The sequence below is a fragment of the Desmodus rotundus genome, chromosome 3 (genome assembly GCF_022682495.2).
Source record: "Desmodus rotundus isolate HL8 chromosome 3, HLdesRot8A.1, whole genome shotgun sequence".
NCBI classification, from domain to species: domain Eukaryota; kingdom Metazoa; phylum Chordata; class Mammalia; order Chiroptera; family Phyllostomidae; genus Desmodus; species Desmodus rotundus.
The window spans coordinates 187,098,867-187,115,577 of NC_071389.1; the positions used below are offsets into that span (position 1 = coordinate 187,098,867).

General features: G+C 41.1%; 1 protein-coding gene across 5 annotated transcripts in view; it reads right to left on the reverse strand.

Annotated features, from left to right (window-relative positions):
- The window catches only part of IGF1 (insulin like growth factor 1), a 75,054-nt gene that overhangs the window by 17,415 nt on the left and 40,928 nt on the right, over nt 1–16,711 (reverse strand). For 3 of the 5 annotated variants that reach the window (XM_024579435.4, XM_045186950.2, XM_024579436.4), the window contains exons 3-4: nt 4,109–4,290; nt 2,117–2,618 (exon numbers count right to left, since the gene is read on the reverse strand). In XM_024579435.4, the coding sequence (XP_024435203.1) occupies nt 2,457–2,618; nt 4,109–4,290 (344 nt within the window). In that variant the 3' untranslated portion in view covers nt 2,117–2,456. Of the gene's footprint in view, nt 1–2,116; nt 2,619–4,108; nt 4,291–16,711 lie in introns of those variants that run through there. The other 2 variants (XM_024579437.4, XM_024579439.3) reach the window with 1 other exon arrangement.

Sequence of the window (16,711 nt, forward strand, 5' to 3'; positions counted from 1 at the left end):
TTCAAGATATTGCTTTAGAGTTGATAAAAACCCATCCCCAAAAGAAGAGTGTTTTAACCCATAATCTGGGAGTTAAACATTCTTTAACTAATTTTCTATAGAAAATTTTACTGCTTTTTTTCCTTTTGATGTATTTGTCTTATATTTTGTTGAGTGAAGTTCATCATTGGATATAATTATAGTTTATCCAAACCATGATTTATAATTGACACTTATTCAGTCATGCATGAAAGAAGGAAGAGATAATTCTCTAAGGAACCTTTTTGTAGGACATGAACTCTTCATTCTGCTGCTCAGCTGTGGTCCCTTGAACAGCCATCTCTGTTTGCGGGCTACTCTCAGGGGGTAGTCACAGTAGGTATTGGTCTGTGCCTGAGGCTGGTCCTAGAGCATGATGTGTTAGTGAGAGAACTCAGCATCTCTTGAATAAAGTGGCCGGAGAGATGGCTTTCTTCTGTTCTGATAAGCCAGGATCCACTTTGCAACCACAATAGCTGTGGCTTGGCCCCCATCTGGGGCTCCAACATTCTTCTGATTGGACCTCTGCTTCTAGATTGAGGTTTGGGCATAGCCATGTATTATATATCTTGGGTTCAGTGAAGCATTGAGGGAGGATGACCCTAAAGTAGAAAACAGGGCAGGGGCATGAAGGGCCAGGCAGAAAGGGGGTTCCTTTATACCATGACATCTTCGATGTAGGCTACTTGGGTGAAATGCTTTCCTTCTTGGTTCAGTCATTTTCTTACCCCAAGGGTCACCATTTGCTTGGCTGAGCACTTACTCTCTCTCAGCTCTTATAATTAGTAATTTGGGTGATCTTGAGACTTTTTTTGCTTCATTATCCAGGAAGACCCTAAACCAACCATTTAAATCAAGGGAGGTGTAGGTCTCTAAGACCTACATTCTGTGATTTGACTTAGCTTTTCTTCACCCTCAGGAGAATCCAGCCCCACTGCTCTCATTTACTCCCTTCCTTCTGGTGGAAAAATATTACACTAGTGGGAGACTTCATGTGGCCACTTCTGCCCCATTTTTTCTTTTGGAATTCATATTAGTCCATCTTGATTATGTGCTATTCTTTACTGGACAGAAGGAGGGCAGCTTAGAACTCAAGCACACTTTTACCCATTTCTGGATCTCAGTACCTTTACCTTTACAATGAAGTGGTTTGAACCAAATCATTTCTGAGGCTTTTTGGAGTTCTAACATAACATGGTCTTAGTATTTGCATGGAGAAAAAACTCCTAGGATTTCAGATCTAAAAATGTAGGTGTGTGTGTGTGTGTGTGTGTGTGTGTGTGTGTGTGTGACAGAGAGAAAGAGAGAGAGTGTGTGTGTTTTCTAAGAGATAGAATCAGAAGGCAGTTAAGTTATACATCAGAAGTCTTCTGTTAGGGCTGGATTGCGCTACCCACCCCAAAATTCACATATTGAAGCCGCAGACTCCAGTGCCTCAAAATGGGACTGTATTTGGGGATGGGGGTTGTCATACAGGTAATTAAATTAAAATGAGATCATTATGATGGGTCCTAATCCAATATGACCGGTGTCCTTATAGGAGTAGGAAACTTGGGCACAAAGATATGCGTAGAGGGAAGGTGATGTGAAGATGCGGGAAGAAGAAGGCCAATTACAAGTCATGGAGAAAGGAACAGACCTTTCCCTAGTATTTCTCAGAAGGAACCAACCCTGCCAACAGTTTGGTATTGGACTTCCTGTCTCCAGAAGTATGTGAAAATTTCTGTTGTTTCAGCCACCTAGTCTGTGGTACTTTGTTATAGCAGCCCCAACAAACTAATACATCTTTTATATCTGATTCTCAAGTGTAAAAGAAAAAGGTTCAATGACTTCCTCTCATAGGTTACCTCACAGGCCTCACAGGCCTTTAGGCAAATCCTGGATGCCCTGTGGCCCAAACCTGACTAAGAAATGCAGCCTTCACAGACAGTGCAGGAAAGGATATCTGGGAACTTCTACGGCACATTTCAGTCTTGAGGAGAATTTGGGGCTAATCCCAATATTTAACTATGGATATATATTGACATGAGCAATTCGTTTATAGCAGATTTACACAGAAATTTAAAATGCATTTAAAAGCCTTGACTTTTTTAGTCTTAATTCTTTTATTGATTTTTTTTTGGGGGGGTAGGAGGGAGGAAACTGTGGCTTATTTGCCTCTTTTATAATTTTTGTTCTTTTTTCATTCTTGCCACTGTCTTTCTTTGGACTTTCTTGGGTATTACATGCTTCTTTTCCACTTTCTCCATGTTTAATAGCCACATCCTACAACAGGTTCCTTCTCTTCCTTCGGTCTTGGGTGTTACCTAGCTCCACTAGGCTACTGTTCTTCATTTCCTCTAGAGCACTTCCCACTGTTCTTTATCGCTGTCTGCTTCTCTCTCATCGTCCTGGCCTCTCTCTGCTTTTCTCCTCCACTTTTCTTTTTGCTTCTGTGTTCAGATTCTAGCTCCAGTCTCCCTCCTCTGCTCTTTCTTCTTTCCTTTCATCTGCTGACTTGCTTCCGTCCCCTCCATCTGTTCCCCTCCTGGGTGTTTCTTTGGCCCACCTTTCCTTCTCCTCTGAGACTTCGTTTTCTTGTTGGTAGATGGGGGCTGATACTGTAAACATCACAAAAATAATTGCATTGAGAACAGGTGGTTCCCTTGGTGTCCTGGAAGACAGAGCCTTTGAGTCAGCCCAGAATGCCCGGGCTCCGCAGGATGCGGGAGACAGCACTGGTGTTGGACAGGTGTCTAGACCTCAGTCTCAGGACCCAATATTCCAGAACTTTGGGACACATCCTTGACCCCGACCCTCTCCCCAGCTAGAAATTGAAAAACACTGGGTCACCTGGGAAGAAAAGAATTAACCTGCTTTCCCATCCCCAGCACAACTTTCCAGTCTCATTTACCTAAAAGTAACTTCTATGGTGCTTGCTCCCTGACCATTGGTTACTGTGTTCTCTGTGCACCTGGTTGTGCTCAGTCCCTTTCCATCCCTCAGGGTGGCTCCCTGGAGTCACATCTCTGCTCAACCCCCCTGGCCCTCCACCAGTCTCGGCTGCCACCGCAGTTTAGGACCAGGAAGCAGCCAAGGTGTCATTGTAAACTTCTTGGTCTCTCATCTTGGGCTTTCTGCACAATGCTATTTTTGGCTTCAAAGATGAAAACCATAGGTGGTGGATTTTGTTTGGTTTGGTTTTTCATTTTGTCAACAGACTCCCCAGGAGAACACTCTCCTTATTCAACCTTCCTCACTTCTCTTTTCTTCCTTCATTTTCTCTTTAGTTCTCACTTTTTCTACCTCATGACTAAAATTTTAATCACTTATATTCATTTATTCACTCATTGATTCACACATTCAACAAAAATTTACCAGGCGACGAACATGAATCTGATGATTTACGTACTCTTGATGGCAGAGACAGTACCTATAAGGTTTGTTTCAAGTCTGGCTCTTCAAAAGACACTTGCAAATTTTGGTCATTAGAAATTTCTAGGTATTCTTTGAGCCAGACAGAAATTTCTATTTTTAATGTCATTTCTTTAATTGTTTGCCACCAAATGTGAATTACAAATAGTTCCCATTTTGGAGTATTGTTTTTGCTCCTTTGCAGAATACCAGGACTTTATTCTTAATTACAATTATGAGAGACTTTCACACTTGCCCAACAGTTGTGTTGTGCAGACACATGGAGAGCATCATATGTACATTAACTTAATTCTGACAGCAACCTGATGAGGTAGCTATTACCATTATCCCAATTTTGTGGATGCACGTAAGACTTGCATAGGTTATATACTTTTCCACTAAGGGCTCTCAGCTGATGATTGCAAAGCTAGGACTTCAGTTTTGTCTGACCCCAAAGCCCATGTTTAGTCACTGTTCTCTGCCACCTCCTAGTTATCAGATCGACCAGAGCAGTAGAAGAGAGAATTTGCAATGTGGAGTGACCAAAGGGATGAACACCTAGGGTGGGTCAGAATGGAGCTATTTTGACCTGTAAGCCAGGAGACTGAGGGGATATAATTACGTTTGGCGACCTGCCCCCACATGTATAAGTCACAGATCTCTTGAAGAGGGCCAGAACCCACCCCAGCTGACTTACCTTCTGAGCCTTGGGCATATCGGTATGGCGCTGGGCACGGACGGAGCGGGCCGCCTTGGTAGGCTTGAGGGGTGCGCAGTACATCTCCAGCCTCCTCAGATCACAGCTCCGGAAGCAGCACTCATCCACAATGCCTGTCTGAGGTGCCCGCCGACTGTTGGAGCCATATCCCGTGGGCTTGTCTGTGCAAATGAAATGCAGAGTGGTCTGGCGTTAGAGTGGAATATTCCATCTGCAAGGTTCCACCCACCCTCTGAAGACACACCTCTCCCCACACCTAGTCCGCCCACACTTTTTTAAAAAAAATTTATCTCATTGTTGGTCAATTACATTTGTCTGCATTTCCTCCCCCCCCCCACTTCCCCGGACCCCAGCCAAACCCACCTCCCTCCCTTGCTTCCACCCTCCCCCTTGGTTTTGTCTATGTGTCCTTTATAGTAGTTCTTGAAAACCCTTCTCCCCATTGTCCCCTCCCCCTTCCCTCTGGCTACTGTTAGATTGTTCTCAATTTCAATGTCTCTGGTTATATTTTGTTTGCTTTTTTCTTTTGTTGATTATGTTCCAGTTAAAGGTGAGATCATATGGTATTTGTCCCTCACCACCTGGCTTATTTCACTTAATAATGCTCTCCAGTTCCATCCATGCTGTCACAAAGGGTAGGAGCTCCTTCTTTCTCTCTGCTGAATAGTATTCCATTGTGTAAATGTACCATAGTTTTTTGATCCACTCATTTGCTGATGGGCACTTAGGTTGCTTCCAGCACTTGGCTATTGTAAATTGTGCTGCTATGAACATTGGGGTGCATATGTTCTTTTGGATTGGTGTTTCAGGGCTCTTAGGATGTAGTCTCAACAGTGGAATTGCTGGGTCAAAAGGCAGTTCCATTTTTAGTTTTCTGAGGAAGTTCCATACTGTTTTCCACAGTGGTTGCACCAGTCTCCAATCCCACCAACAGTGCACTAGGGTTCCCTTTTCTCTACAACCTCTCTAACACTTTTTTCTTGATTTGTTTATGATGGCCATTCTCACCAGTGTGAAGTGGTATCTCACTGTGGCTGTAATTTGCATCTCTCTGATGGCTAGTGATGCTGAGCATCTTTTCATATGTCTCTGGACCCTCTGTATGTCTTTCTTGGAGAAGTGTCTGTTCAAGTCTTTTATCCACTTTGTAATTGGGTTATTTGTCTTCCTGGAGTAGAGTTGTGTGAGTTCTTTATATATTTTGGAGATCAGACCCTTGTCCGAGGTAGCGTTGGTAAATATGTCAACTTCTTTTTGAAGCTTCCAACAATTCCCATGTCCATAGATCCTTCTGGATTCCAGTATGTCTCCTGGAGTCTGTATTGTACTTGTTAGCACTAACTCATTCAAAATGCACTTTGTGTTAATTCTCCTGAAGTTCTCAGCAACTTCAAGAATCTTGTGTTTGTCCAATCCTAGCTCTTCCTTATATATTGGCTTAGCTGAGAGGCTTCTAGGGATATTAATTAAAAGAAGATCATGTATTCAGTTTCCTTAATCTTTTTAGCAAATCTTCATAGTTTTTATATGCAAGATGGCTCAAATATTCGCTCTTTTGCTTAATTGCTTCCACGTAAAATCAGAATAAGCATCAATAAAGTTTTAAATCTAGAAAGGACTCCCACTTTTCTGATGTGAAGACTGAAACTTGGAGTTGGAAGTGACTTGCTCAAAATCATTATGCAGTAAATGGTAGAATCAAGATTTAAACTCAAATCTTCCCTCTGCAAAGTCAAAGTGCCTCATAGAGCCCAGGAGGCCTATTGTACAACTGTGGACATGTCATTTAAGCTTCCTGGGCCTCAGTTTATTCATTTGTAAAGCAGGGTTAATGATATGTGCCTTGTAAGGATTGTTTGAGGATTATGTGAGATAATGTGAAAAGTACTTAGAGTATCACCAGACACATAGTAGGTCTTAAATAAATATTGGTTTGCTTCCTTTGAGCACCCCTCTCCGGGATCTTATATAGCTTGTGAAGAAACAGTGTGACTGTTGATTGCATCCAAAAACCTTAGAACTTGGAACTGATGACAGTACCAGTGAGATAGGGCTCCCTCCCCTATTACCTCACAGAGACTAGAACAATCAATTCTGGTGGGTTTTTTCAATTTGGTTTTCTTATAGGATAATTATTAGACTGAGAATGAACTAAACGTCCCCCTTTCATGCTATTTGGATTGCCCATAGGGAACACCACGAGTCAAATTTCTCTTGATATTTGCAAATCAATTAGATCTCTTTACTTGGCAAGTAGGTTTTGGTTTGGTTTCATTTTTTGTTTTGATTTGAACACACTTTTCCTGGCTCTAGAATTAAAAGAAAGGGCAAAACAAGCTTACCCGGACCTTAAAATGTACCTGAGTTCTTTGTAAGCTTTTTGTTATAGTAGAACTGCTATTAAACCAAACATTGTTTACACACAAATATATAAAACAGACAACAGTCAAACTGCCCTGGCTCAGGCAAGGGCAGAGGGACCTGGTCTCAGCTTTCTTTCATGTCCCTTAACTCCCTTGGGAGGTTGGGGGTCCTTGGTTTTCTCCACTGAAGTTCAGGCTTCATGGAAGAATCCAATGATCCAGAAGAATCCAGTTAATCAATCTGACTTACATTCACTCTTAATTCCTGACACAGAAGATAGCATTAGATTTTAAATTAAAAATCTTACATTTCCATAATAATGACATCATTCTTTAGAATGGAGTTGTGAAAGTCAAAGTTCCCAAAGTATATTTTGAGCTCCCTGGATGGGGGAGATCAGGCCCAGGTTCATGGACGACCAGCAAACTGGTTTATCAGCCTTGCTGCTGGAATGGTCAACCGTTCCTGGCATCCTCTAAGAACTCAAATGTTTTCCTGATGCTTGACACAGGAGTCTGGGGATGCTTACTCCCCGTAAGGCAAGTTCATAGTCACTGAGGACAGCAGAAGGTAGTAGCTCAGTGAGGGTTCAGTCTGTGGTCTCTCTGAGTGGGGTCTGCTGCTTTCGCTGGGGCAAACCCTGGGGGTTCCTTGTGATTGAGGGATTTGGGGGACTGGGCAGCTGGACCCAGTTGGAGCCTCTGTGGGGCTTTCACTTGCCATTTGAAGGTCAGCTAATGCAGAAGACTCAGTCAGTCTATAAAACAGCTGTGCTTTTTCAGTCCATAGATCAATGAATTTAGGGACAAAGAGAGTTAGGATTTTTCTGTAATGTTTTATAAGGAAAGTTTACCTTATGTCCATATATTCTTTTTTAATGTTGATGAAATAGTGGTATAAAAACTTGGATTTTGCCATAAATGTAACTATCAGTTTTCCTGCCACAAACCTAAAAGATGTTTTTCTTTACCTATTCATAATGTCTACAATGGACTAATTGTACTTCACTGGGGATATATGAATATAACAGTGTTTACATATTGTCTTTTAAAGTTTAATTAGTCCTTTGAAGTATACTATAGGCTTGAATTCTGGTTCCACATCAAGATTTTTAACAACAACAAAAAAATCATTTCTCACCAGTTGAGAGGCCACAGTTGAGGGTCAAAGTTTTGTCCTTTATCTTCAACTGCCTCACATTACATCTTCTTTCAGAACCAAAATAAAGATACTCATAGCTATGGACTAGCACTAGAAACCTGATACAGCGTGGTTTACTAGAAAGGCAGTAATGTAATTTGCTCCAATATCAATTTTGAGAAAAATAAGGATTTTTAATGACCTCTAAATTGCAGCTATGGTCACTATGACTAACTTCTAAATGTGACGGAGCAAGCCGTTCATCCTTTCCTTTAAAAACTCCCCAGTAGGCACTCTGCAGTCTGCTCCAGTGGGTGGAATCACAACTTGGTAGGAGAGCAGGAAACAAATATTGGCTTTGTATAAGAAAAAAATTTCTAACAATTTGAACTCAAAAGTTTAAAAAATGGGGCAGACTGCTTTTAAAAATAAACTTCCCATTGCCGGAAGCAGTTAAGTAAAAGTTGTATGAACACCTACGAAGACCCTGGGATCATATTCCTATACTGAACACAATGTATGACTGCTATGGTGCTCTCTATTCTAAAGAATCTGTATCAAGTGAAGAAATGCAGAAGAAAAGCCATCCTGGCCAGATATTCAATATGGTTGGAAGCCAGTTACACTGTCTTTAAGAAAGGTTGAAATATTTTCTAACTTCGAAGGTGAAAAAGTTTTTTATGTTTATCATTTGAGCTCCCCAAGATGCTCACACCATTTTTCCTTACTTGATGCTTAAACAAAAGACAGGTGACTGGGAGTTCCAGAGTTCTTTCGTACTGGTATTATGAAGTGTCTGTACATTCACTCAGTCACTAGAGTCAACAGGCATGGATAAAATTGAACAGAATTTTTCTTGTTGACAAAGTTTTAACAATGAAAACTGGCATATTCGTATCTTTATTTTGTCAGTAATTTTTCTCCAGAGCATGCAGACCGAAGATTGCTTATCAGACAAGTTGGCCGCCACCTAACCTAGGCCTTGACTCCCCTGTGAGTAGATATCATGTGTGGTCACAGTGCACATGTATCTTGAAAGTTGGCCAACAGACAGAATTCCAATGGTTAAACAGATGGCTTTTATAATAATAGCACTTCCCTTTAAATAATGCATGGTCAGTGGAGTAATTCAATAATCTTCAGGGAAAACTTGCTAGTTACAAGGGTTTGGGGCAGAATTGTGGCATCATCAAAACCACACCAATTAGCTGAGTCTCACATTTTGTCCTTATTGCAGGCTACTCGCTTTGCTCCATCCCTGAAGGAAAAGGGGTAATGCTGAGATTTAACTGGGGTCATCACTTCTAGAGCAGAGAGCTCTGGTCATCCATCACTGGTAAAAATGGTGCTACCTCTACTGGTGCTGCCTAGGGTTGTGTTTCTTACAGTTTTCTGGGAACGCAGTTGGAACATTGTACTCAACTTTTATTCTCTTTGAAACTTCGCCTCTTGTTTACTGAGAGTGCTTTCCTTGAATTAATCTAATTTTACCACTAAAAAGAGGAGACGTCGATTTAAAGAATCAGTATGCAAACATTTTCAAAATAGGGAAATATGTTCTTCTGATGATATACACTTGTTACTCTTTGGGTTCCAAGGAATAAAACTGGTCACTAGAAATTGCTAAACAAAAAGAGGTTCCAAATTCGATCATATTTGGAGAGCAGGAAAAAAGAAGTGAGACAATTCAAGTTGGATTTCAAGGGCTATTTCTGGAAAATTCACAATTAGGTCTCTTATGGAAAACAGAAATGGATTATTAAGTTATAAAAAACTAATTTACATTTAACTTTGATTAACAAGGTGAGGATTGATTACACAATCAAATATTACAATTAAAGTCTGCAGAAGGCAGAAAGTTAGGTTCTCTGCACCGAGTATTTATCCAAAACCTTCAGACATGAGCGACAACTTGGAATCACTCTGAAGGGTTAGTTTCTCAGGGCAGCATCCCTCTGTGGGCCACCTCATCTAATGAAAGTCACTCAGATGACACAATTTTGCATGGGAAAGGACTGGGAAAGTTGGGTAAAAATGAGTAATTTTAAACTTTTCTCCATTTTAGCATCCAATTGCTATTTTCATTTCTGTAGAAATGAGAATCACTTCTCAATATTTCATACAAATTTTGTGGCTCTCTATGGAAAACTAGACTCCTTTCATGAATTCATAATATAAAGAAAATTGTGATAAGACTATTTCCCAGACCCCAAATGTAATACTACCCTGAATTAGTGGGATTCACATTTCACTTAAAGTCTTTTGATAAGTCAATATTTTACCTTTTAAAAATTCTATGGAAATCACACCCGAATTAAAACTCTTTTGAGACAGATGTAATCACATGCTCAGTAAAGATGCGGATTTTGCTACTGTAAACTAGCCACATCATTGCTCACTTAGATTAGCACAGGTACGTTCACTTACATATTCAAACATATATCCGGAATTAAGTGACTTACTATTAGTAGCAAAGCCATTGCCAAACATTTTAAAATTAGAATTGTTTTTGAAGAAGTTTTTCAAAAGTATATACTTATTGCCTGCCTTACATGGTACTAGCTCTGTACTTCTCTACTTTTCAGCAGAAAGATTTTTCCAAGTAGAATTGACCTTTGGCATCTGTAAAAGTGAACACAGAAAATGTTCTCTTTTCTATGAATTGCGTGTCACAAGCTTTTCTTGAAAACCTATCAAATGTAGGCATCGATTTCACTTTGGCTTGTGTTAATTTTTAATTGCCAGTGTTTGCTGGTCCCACTACTTCTCTATTGGACAAGATCATCTTTTCTAGGAATTATGACCCTGTTTGACCTGCCAACACCCCCCGCACTCAGCAACTCTTTTGCAGCTACTAAATCCTCATAACCAAAAGACCAAAGTCTTCCTATTGCCCAATCAGATCGATGTTTGTGTATCTTTGGGCCTGAAAGGAGTGAAACACAGCTCTAGGGGGCTTCCCCTTTTTTCAAACCCTCTTTTCTTTTGGAAGCTCCAACTCAAGGACAGGTGTGAAAATAGTGCTATTCAGTCTGCCTGTCTCCAAGGCCAGGGAACTAAAGCGCAAGGCCTAGTGACAAGAGAACTAGAGATTCAGAGGAGAAACATTACTGTTTTAGGACTCTTTGGAGAAATGGGCTGACAGAGTGGGAAGCAATGTGATGTATTGCTTTAGCCTGATACAATGCCCTGGAGGATGCGTGTCTTGCCAGGACAGCACAATTTACTAGTTTGGGTTTGTTTCCAGGGCTTGGGGGAGATAGATGTAGCCAACAAAATTACTCCTTGGCAAGAGAAATGCTTTGCTGGACAGAAATGTTGTCCTAAGGGAATGGCTTGGTTTATCAACGTCTAAGGTAAAGATAATCAAATGCCAAAGGGGTCATTTTTATGTTTGAATTATTTCAATTGGGTCTGCTATAGAAGTCAGCTATCACTTTCTAGTTATATAGCTTCAGTTATTTAGAACCTCTTATAGGATTTGAGTATGATCTGCCTGTGACACCTGTCATGCCAACAAAGGAGGCAATATTTTGAGTGGCTTAAAGCGCAGGTTTTGGAGTCAGACAGAGCTGGATTCTCCCTCTTATACACTGTTCACCTTGGACAAGGCACCAAATCTTCCAAGGCTTAGATCCTTTTATGAAAAATGGACATAATAAGGGTATCTCCCAGGGCTACCTTGAAGATGATATAAGAATGTATGTAAACTATTTTGCAGAATGTCTGGTATGTAGTAAACTCTAAATAAATGTTAGCTGTTGTATTGTTATTATTATTATTATTATTATTATTATCATCAAGTTGGCTAACACAGCTAGTGGAGTAGATATCTTCTTCCTCTCTTAAAAATGCACCTTTTCAATGTTTCATTGAAAAAGATGGCCTTTCTAAATAAAAGAGGATGTTCTCCATTAAGATGAGTGAATACTTATTCTTTCAAAAGGATACCCAATCTTTATATGTATACAAGGTGAGCAAAAATAGGTTTACAGTTGTAATACTGATAAATACTACAATAATAAATAAATAATAATATGAGAATGATTTTTGTGTTTTGCATACTCACAACTATAAACCTACATTTGCCCACCCTCGTACACTGTCCTGAACAGTTTTACTCCAAAGTAGACGCTTTATAAGAATGGATCCTACAATCAAGTCAAACAAGGCCCAGTCACATGGGCTTCTCTTGACCTCTTGTTACTTTTCATTTTTCCCAAATAATCAACTGTCTAAAATAATTGGCTTTTCAGTGTTGGTATCAATTTAGAGGGGTTTCCCAGTCACTTTCCACCAGCATGGGCATTCCTCTCCTCTCTCTCCATTTCATGCTGCGCCTTTCTTTTCTTCACCTGAATCTCCCAATCTCCTGCTATTGGCAGCCATTGACATTCTTTTTACTCACTGATGAACTTTTGGGCAAAAGCTCATCCTATGTGGAGTTCACAGTAGGCTAGAAATTAGTTTCCTCCCTGGAATGACAGAACTGCGGCCCCGACTCCTGCCAACCACGCTTTGGGAATAAGCAGCCCCCGAGTATACAATGTCACCAGGCCCGCGCAATCACTACTCCATCTTGGACTCACGCCGGAACGGGATGAAAACAGACCAGAAGAGAAAGAATAAGAAGGGATGTTGAGGAATCGCGTATGCGGACCTTAGTTATCTCATTTTTGTTGAGAAAGACTGTGACGGAAATTGTAAGGTGACTCTGGCTCCAATCTGGAGATTGTCACCATGCCACCAGAGTTATCTCCTATTCTTACACTGTTATTGTTAGTCTACTCTTTCAGATGTGGGAAGAGAGGCCTTATAGGCAAACCAGAAGGCACTCGTGAATAGAGGGTAACGCCCCTCTCTCTGGTGCCACAGAAAGATGAATCAGCCAAAGGAGTATTAAAACACATTCTCTTTATTTTTAGTTTCACTCTAAAGTCTATCATTTCTCTTTTCTTTGCAACTTGGCACCTGCCCGGTGCTCTCAGGAGCCCTGCTCCCTGTCAGTCTCCTCACTTGGGCCTCTGTGTTTTGCTCAGAGCACATCTGGAGATTTTCCCAGGGGTGGGTGTGACACAGTCAGGATGGCAGGCGAAGGGGGAACGTCTGCCAGGGAAGTCTGGTGTGTCTGAAGGGAGAGTGTCAGGAGGCAGAGGCCCTGTGAGGGGAGGCATCTGGGCCCGCATCATGGGGAGAGCTGGTGGAAAGCGGCCTCCACAGCAGCAGAGACAGTCCTTGGCATTATTGTGGAGCAGAGACAACCAGAGTTGGCGACAACTTGAACACAGGGAGAGAAGGAGGAGGGAGAATGAAGAGGATGGTTAAGGCATTACATGATGTAAATAACTGCATGGTATACACTTCAGTGCCAGTTGGGTTGTGTGGGATGTGCCTTTCATGCGGTATGTCAACAGTGTTGCTTCTGCGTGGAAAGGCCCTGGGGCGTGTTTCTAGAGCACACAGCACAGAGCAATATGCAGACAGGGGATGGAGAGAAGGCAATATGGGATATTGAAAACAACATTGGGTGCCAGCCCCAGATCCTTTGTGTGAATTCACAAGTCCTCCAAACTCTCTGAGATTCAGTTTTCTCGGGTAGACAACCACAGTACTAGATAATAATATCAAGCACTGCTACCAATAATATGACTAAGGATTATCTAGATGGTTATGCTACCCACTTTTTTAATCAATAAGGTATGTATCGCCTACCAGTGTTTCTCCCTAAAATGAGGGAAATACGTAGTGAAGAGAAGTTTTATGACAGAACCAGGAATTTCCTCTTTGTCAGGTTTAGCTGTAGGTGAAAACAAGACATGTAGGCTGAATTTAGGGAAATCAGGGATCATTGTTGAGTTTGGTGGAGCAAAATGGGGAAAATGTCCAATGTGAAGGTGGGTTGAAGTAAGGAGGGGGAATAAGACCTTCTATAAGGATTGCACAAGCCAGCTCAAGACAGGATACATGTGTAATTAGAAAAAGAGTAAGAAGGATGGGAGTCATTTGCAGGAGCTCTTGGAACAGTGGAAAGAGTCAAATACATTTTGAAAACCAGGGTCCTAAAGACTCTGATGAATAAGGAAAAGGAATGGCCCGCACTTGAGTGGGCATTTGGAAGTGAGAATTAGGGTGAGAAGACTCTAGAAATCCCGGGGCATGGCTTATCACCATCACCCTTTTCAAAGCTGTATCTTCAAAGACGAGTAAGTGACAAACCCTAGGTGGGTTATTAATATAGTTGACCTTCTCAGTGCTCACTGTGGCCAGCGTTTTATTTTACTAGTTTCCTTGGTGTTTGTCAATGGTATATGAATCCTCTGTACAATATTCAGTTCTTGCCAGGGGGACAGATGCATAGTTTCCCTTAAAAATTCCAGCTATGACTACATGTTACCTCATCGCCTGTAATGTAAATGAGCTTTAGGAAGGTCATCATCTCTGCCATTGGTGTCTCAACTTCTGCCCAGAGGATAAAATTAGAATATGACCATTATAAACATGGCTTTTCAAATGCTACTCCTTTTTTGTAAAATCAGCTAATGTTAAGGTTTTCTAAATTTTAAAGTCTGTACAAGGAGTTCTCAAGCAAGTTTTAGTATTTTTCATCAAAAATACTAAATGATGAAATGAGTAGGTAGGCAGACTAAGGCTGCATGGTTCATTTAGAGAGTGATTATATTATTTCAGGAAACTTCAGCTCAAATCTGGACTTACCAGACCATCCTTTCTTACTTCTATGGAATTTTGCTGCTATAACTTTCCCCTTAATATTTGATTGCTTAAACATGACTGAGAGATTTTAAACACTTTCCTCAAATTGCTGTATTTTTGAATTTCATATAGCTTCAGACATGATATCAAACTCAAAGTCAACTTATGAGGATTCTTAGTAATCTGGCAATCAAGGAGCCGGCTAGCTGTTCACCACCCTCTTTCTCTCGCCTAAAACCATTCTTTTTCTGAACTGAAGAAAGAGTGATTTGGCTCCGTTACAGCCTGTCTCCAAGCTAACTCCTGTTCCTATCTTTATTTCCACTGGGACCGATATCATGCCTGTATCTCTAAACCTCACTAAGGGCTTTTTAGCAAAAATTATTATCAATCAAGAAAATTACCTGATCATCTGATTTATCTTACTAAATTCTGCAAAGAAACATCTTTTTAGTTTGTGATATTGGCTGAAAAAACCAAACTCTTTTTTATTTTTAATCTTTTTCTCACTACTCCAACACTGTGAGTGATTGACCACATCACTCTGGGACCCCACTCTGAGGCAATGGTCACTTGGCCTCCTAGCTGATCACTGACTTCCGTGAATATCCTTTCTGAGAACTGGGGAGAGTTGCCCCAGCGGTCATATCCAATTTGTCACAAAACTGGTCCATGATTGCAGAATTAGTTAGCTTCATTAGGAGTAAGCGATGGGAGGCCTAATGTGTCAGAGAGCTGGGAAGGCTCCTTTGAGCCAGGACACTGGACCAGGGTAACTGCTTGTGGGACATTTTATTTCCCTCAACACCTGCCTTCTGTCTGTTCTCTTTGGCTCAGATCTGTGTTGGGAAGGCTGTATGGATGTACTGCTTCTGCTAATATTTAGGCATAATTAGCTCTGTCCTAACCAGCTGGAAATGAGGGTCCAAGTTCAGGGGCGAAGTGCTCTCTTCTGACAGATAGTTTTTTTTAGCAGGACAGCCTCCATTTTATCTTCCCAGATTTCCAGGAAGTACAGATGCTCCTTGACTGATGATGGGGTTATATTCCGATAAACCCATCATTATAAGGTGAAAGTATCTTAAGTTGAAAATGCATTTAATACTACAGTGAGGAGTATCCATTGTTTACCCTTGTAGTCATGTGGCTGACTGGGACTTAGACGCTCCCTGCCCCTGTCCAGCATCAGGTACTACATATTGCTAACCCAGGAGAAGACCAACATTCAGAATTCCAAGTACAGTTGCTGCTGAATGCATATTGTTTTTATACCATCACGAGTTTGAAAAATCATTAAGTTGAACCATAATAAGCCAAGGACGTTCTGTGCCTAATTCCTCTCACACTTGTGAGAAAGAAGAATATCGAATCCATGAACCTCTGGCCCCGACAGTGTGGCTCAGTTGATGGGAGTTGTCCCGCAAAGTGAATGGTCACCGGTACAATTTCTGGTCAGAGAACGCGCTGGGGTTGAGGGTTTGGTCCCAGATTGGGACTACTACGAGAGGCAACTGATCAATGTTTCTCTCTCGTGTTGATGTTTCTCTCCTTCTCTTTCTCCATCCCTTTCCCTCTCTCTGAAAGTAAATAAAAAAATTTTTAAAAGTCCTCGGACCTCTGGACGGGTATGGTCTCCACAATCACCATGATGTCAAATGGATATTTATATAAAAACTGCGTATATAAATTGTTAGGTTGATGAGAAGAAACGACACCTCAAGGTCTTACAGCAGCTTCCATATAATAGGGATGGGAGGAGAGGAATGAAGCTTTTTGACTGTGCAGTAGGTTCTGATAAGAGAACGAAGAGAGAGTTACATACATCCCCATTCCTGAACTATGAGCTCAAGTTGTTGGCAATGACTTTTAAAGAAAAGAATGACAGGAAAAAAGGGGCTGCTGGTTTAGAAACATTTTAATCTACTTCTAAGATTTGCTGATTTATTGATTTTTTGATTTTTTTTCTTATCAGGCAACTTTTAGTCCTCCTCTTCCCTTGCTCCTGGTTCAGGATGAGACTTTGGTAAAAGTCACTTGTGAAGTCTTCGTCTTCCAGTGTCTTCTCACTGAAGCAGTACTTCCATGGTCCCCTGATATCTGCCCTCTGCAAGTATTTCCTGCAGTCAGACTATGAACCATCGTAAATTCCTTGCATTCTTCAAAACATCTGTGACTTCTTTTGCCACGTCTTTTTTCCTGATACTCAACAGGCCACAAATCACCCTAGACTTCTCTTTTCAGGCTCTTGATGTCTTAATACTCTCCTTTCAACCAAATTCCTCTCTTGTCCTTGGCTGTGGCTCTTGGCTTCCCAGCCTTCTCATCTCCCCTGTCTGCATTAGTCATCTGTGGCATCACCAAGAGTGT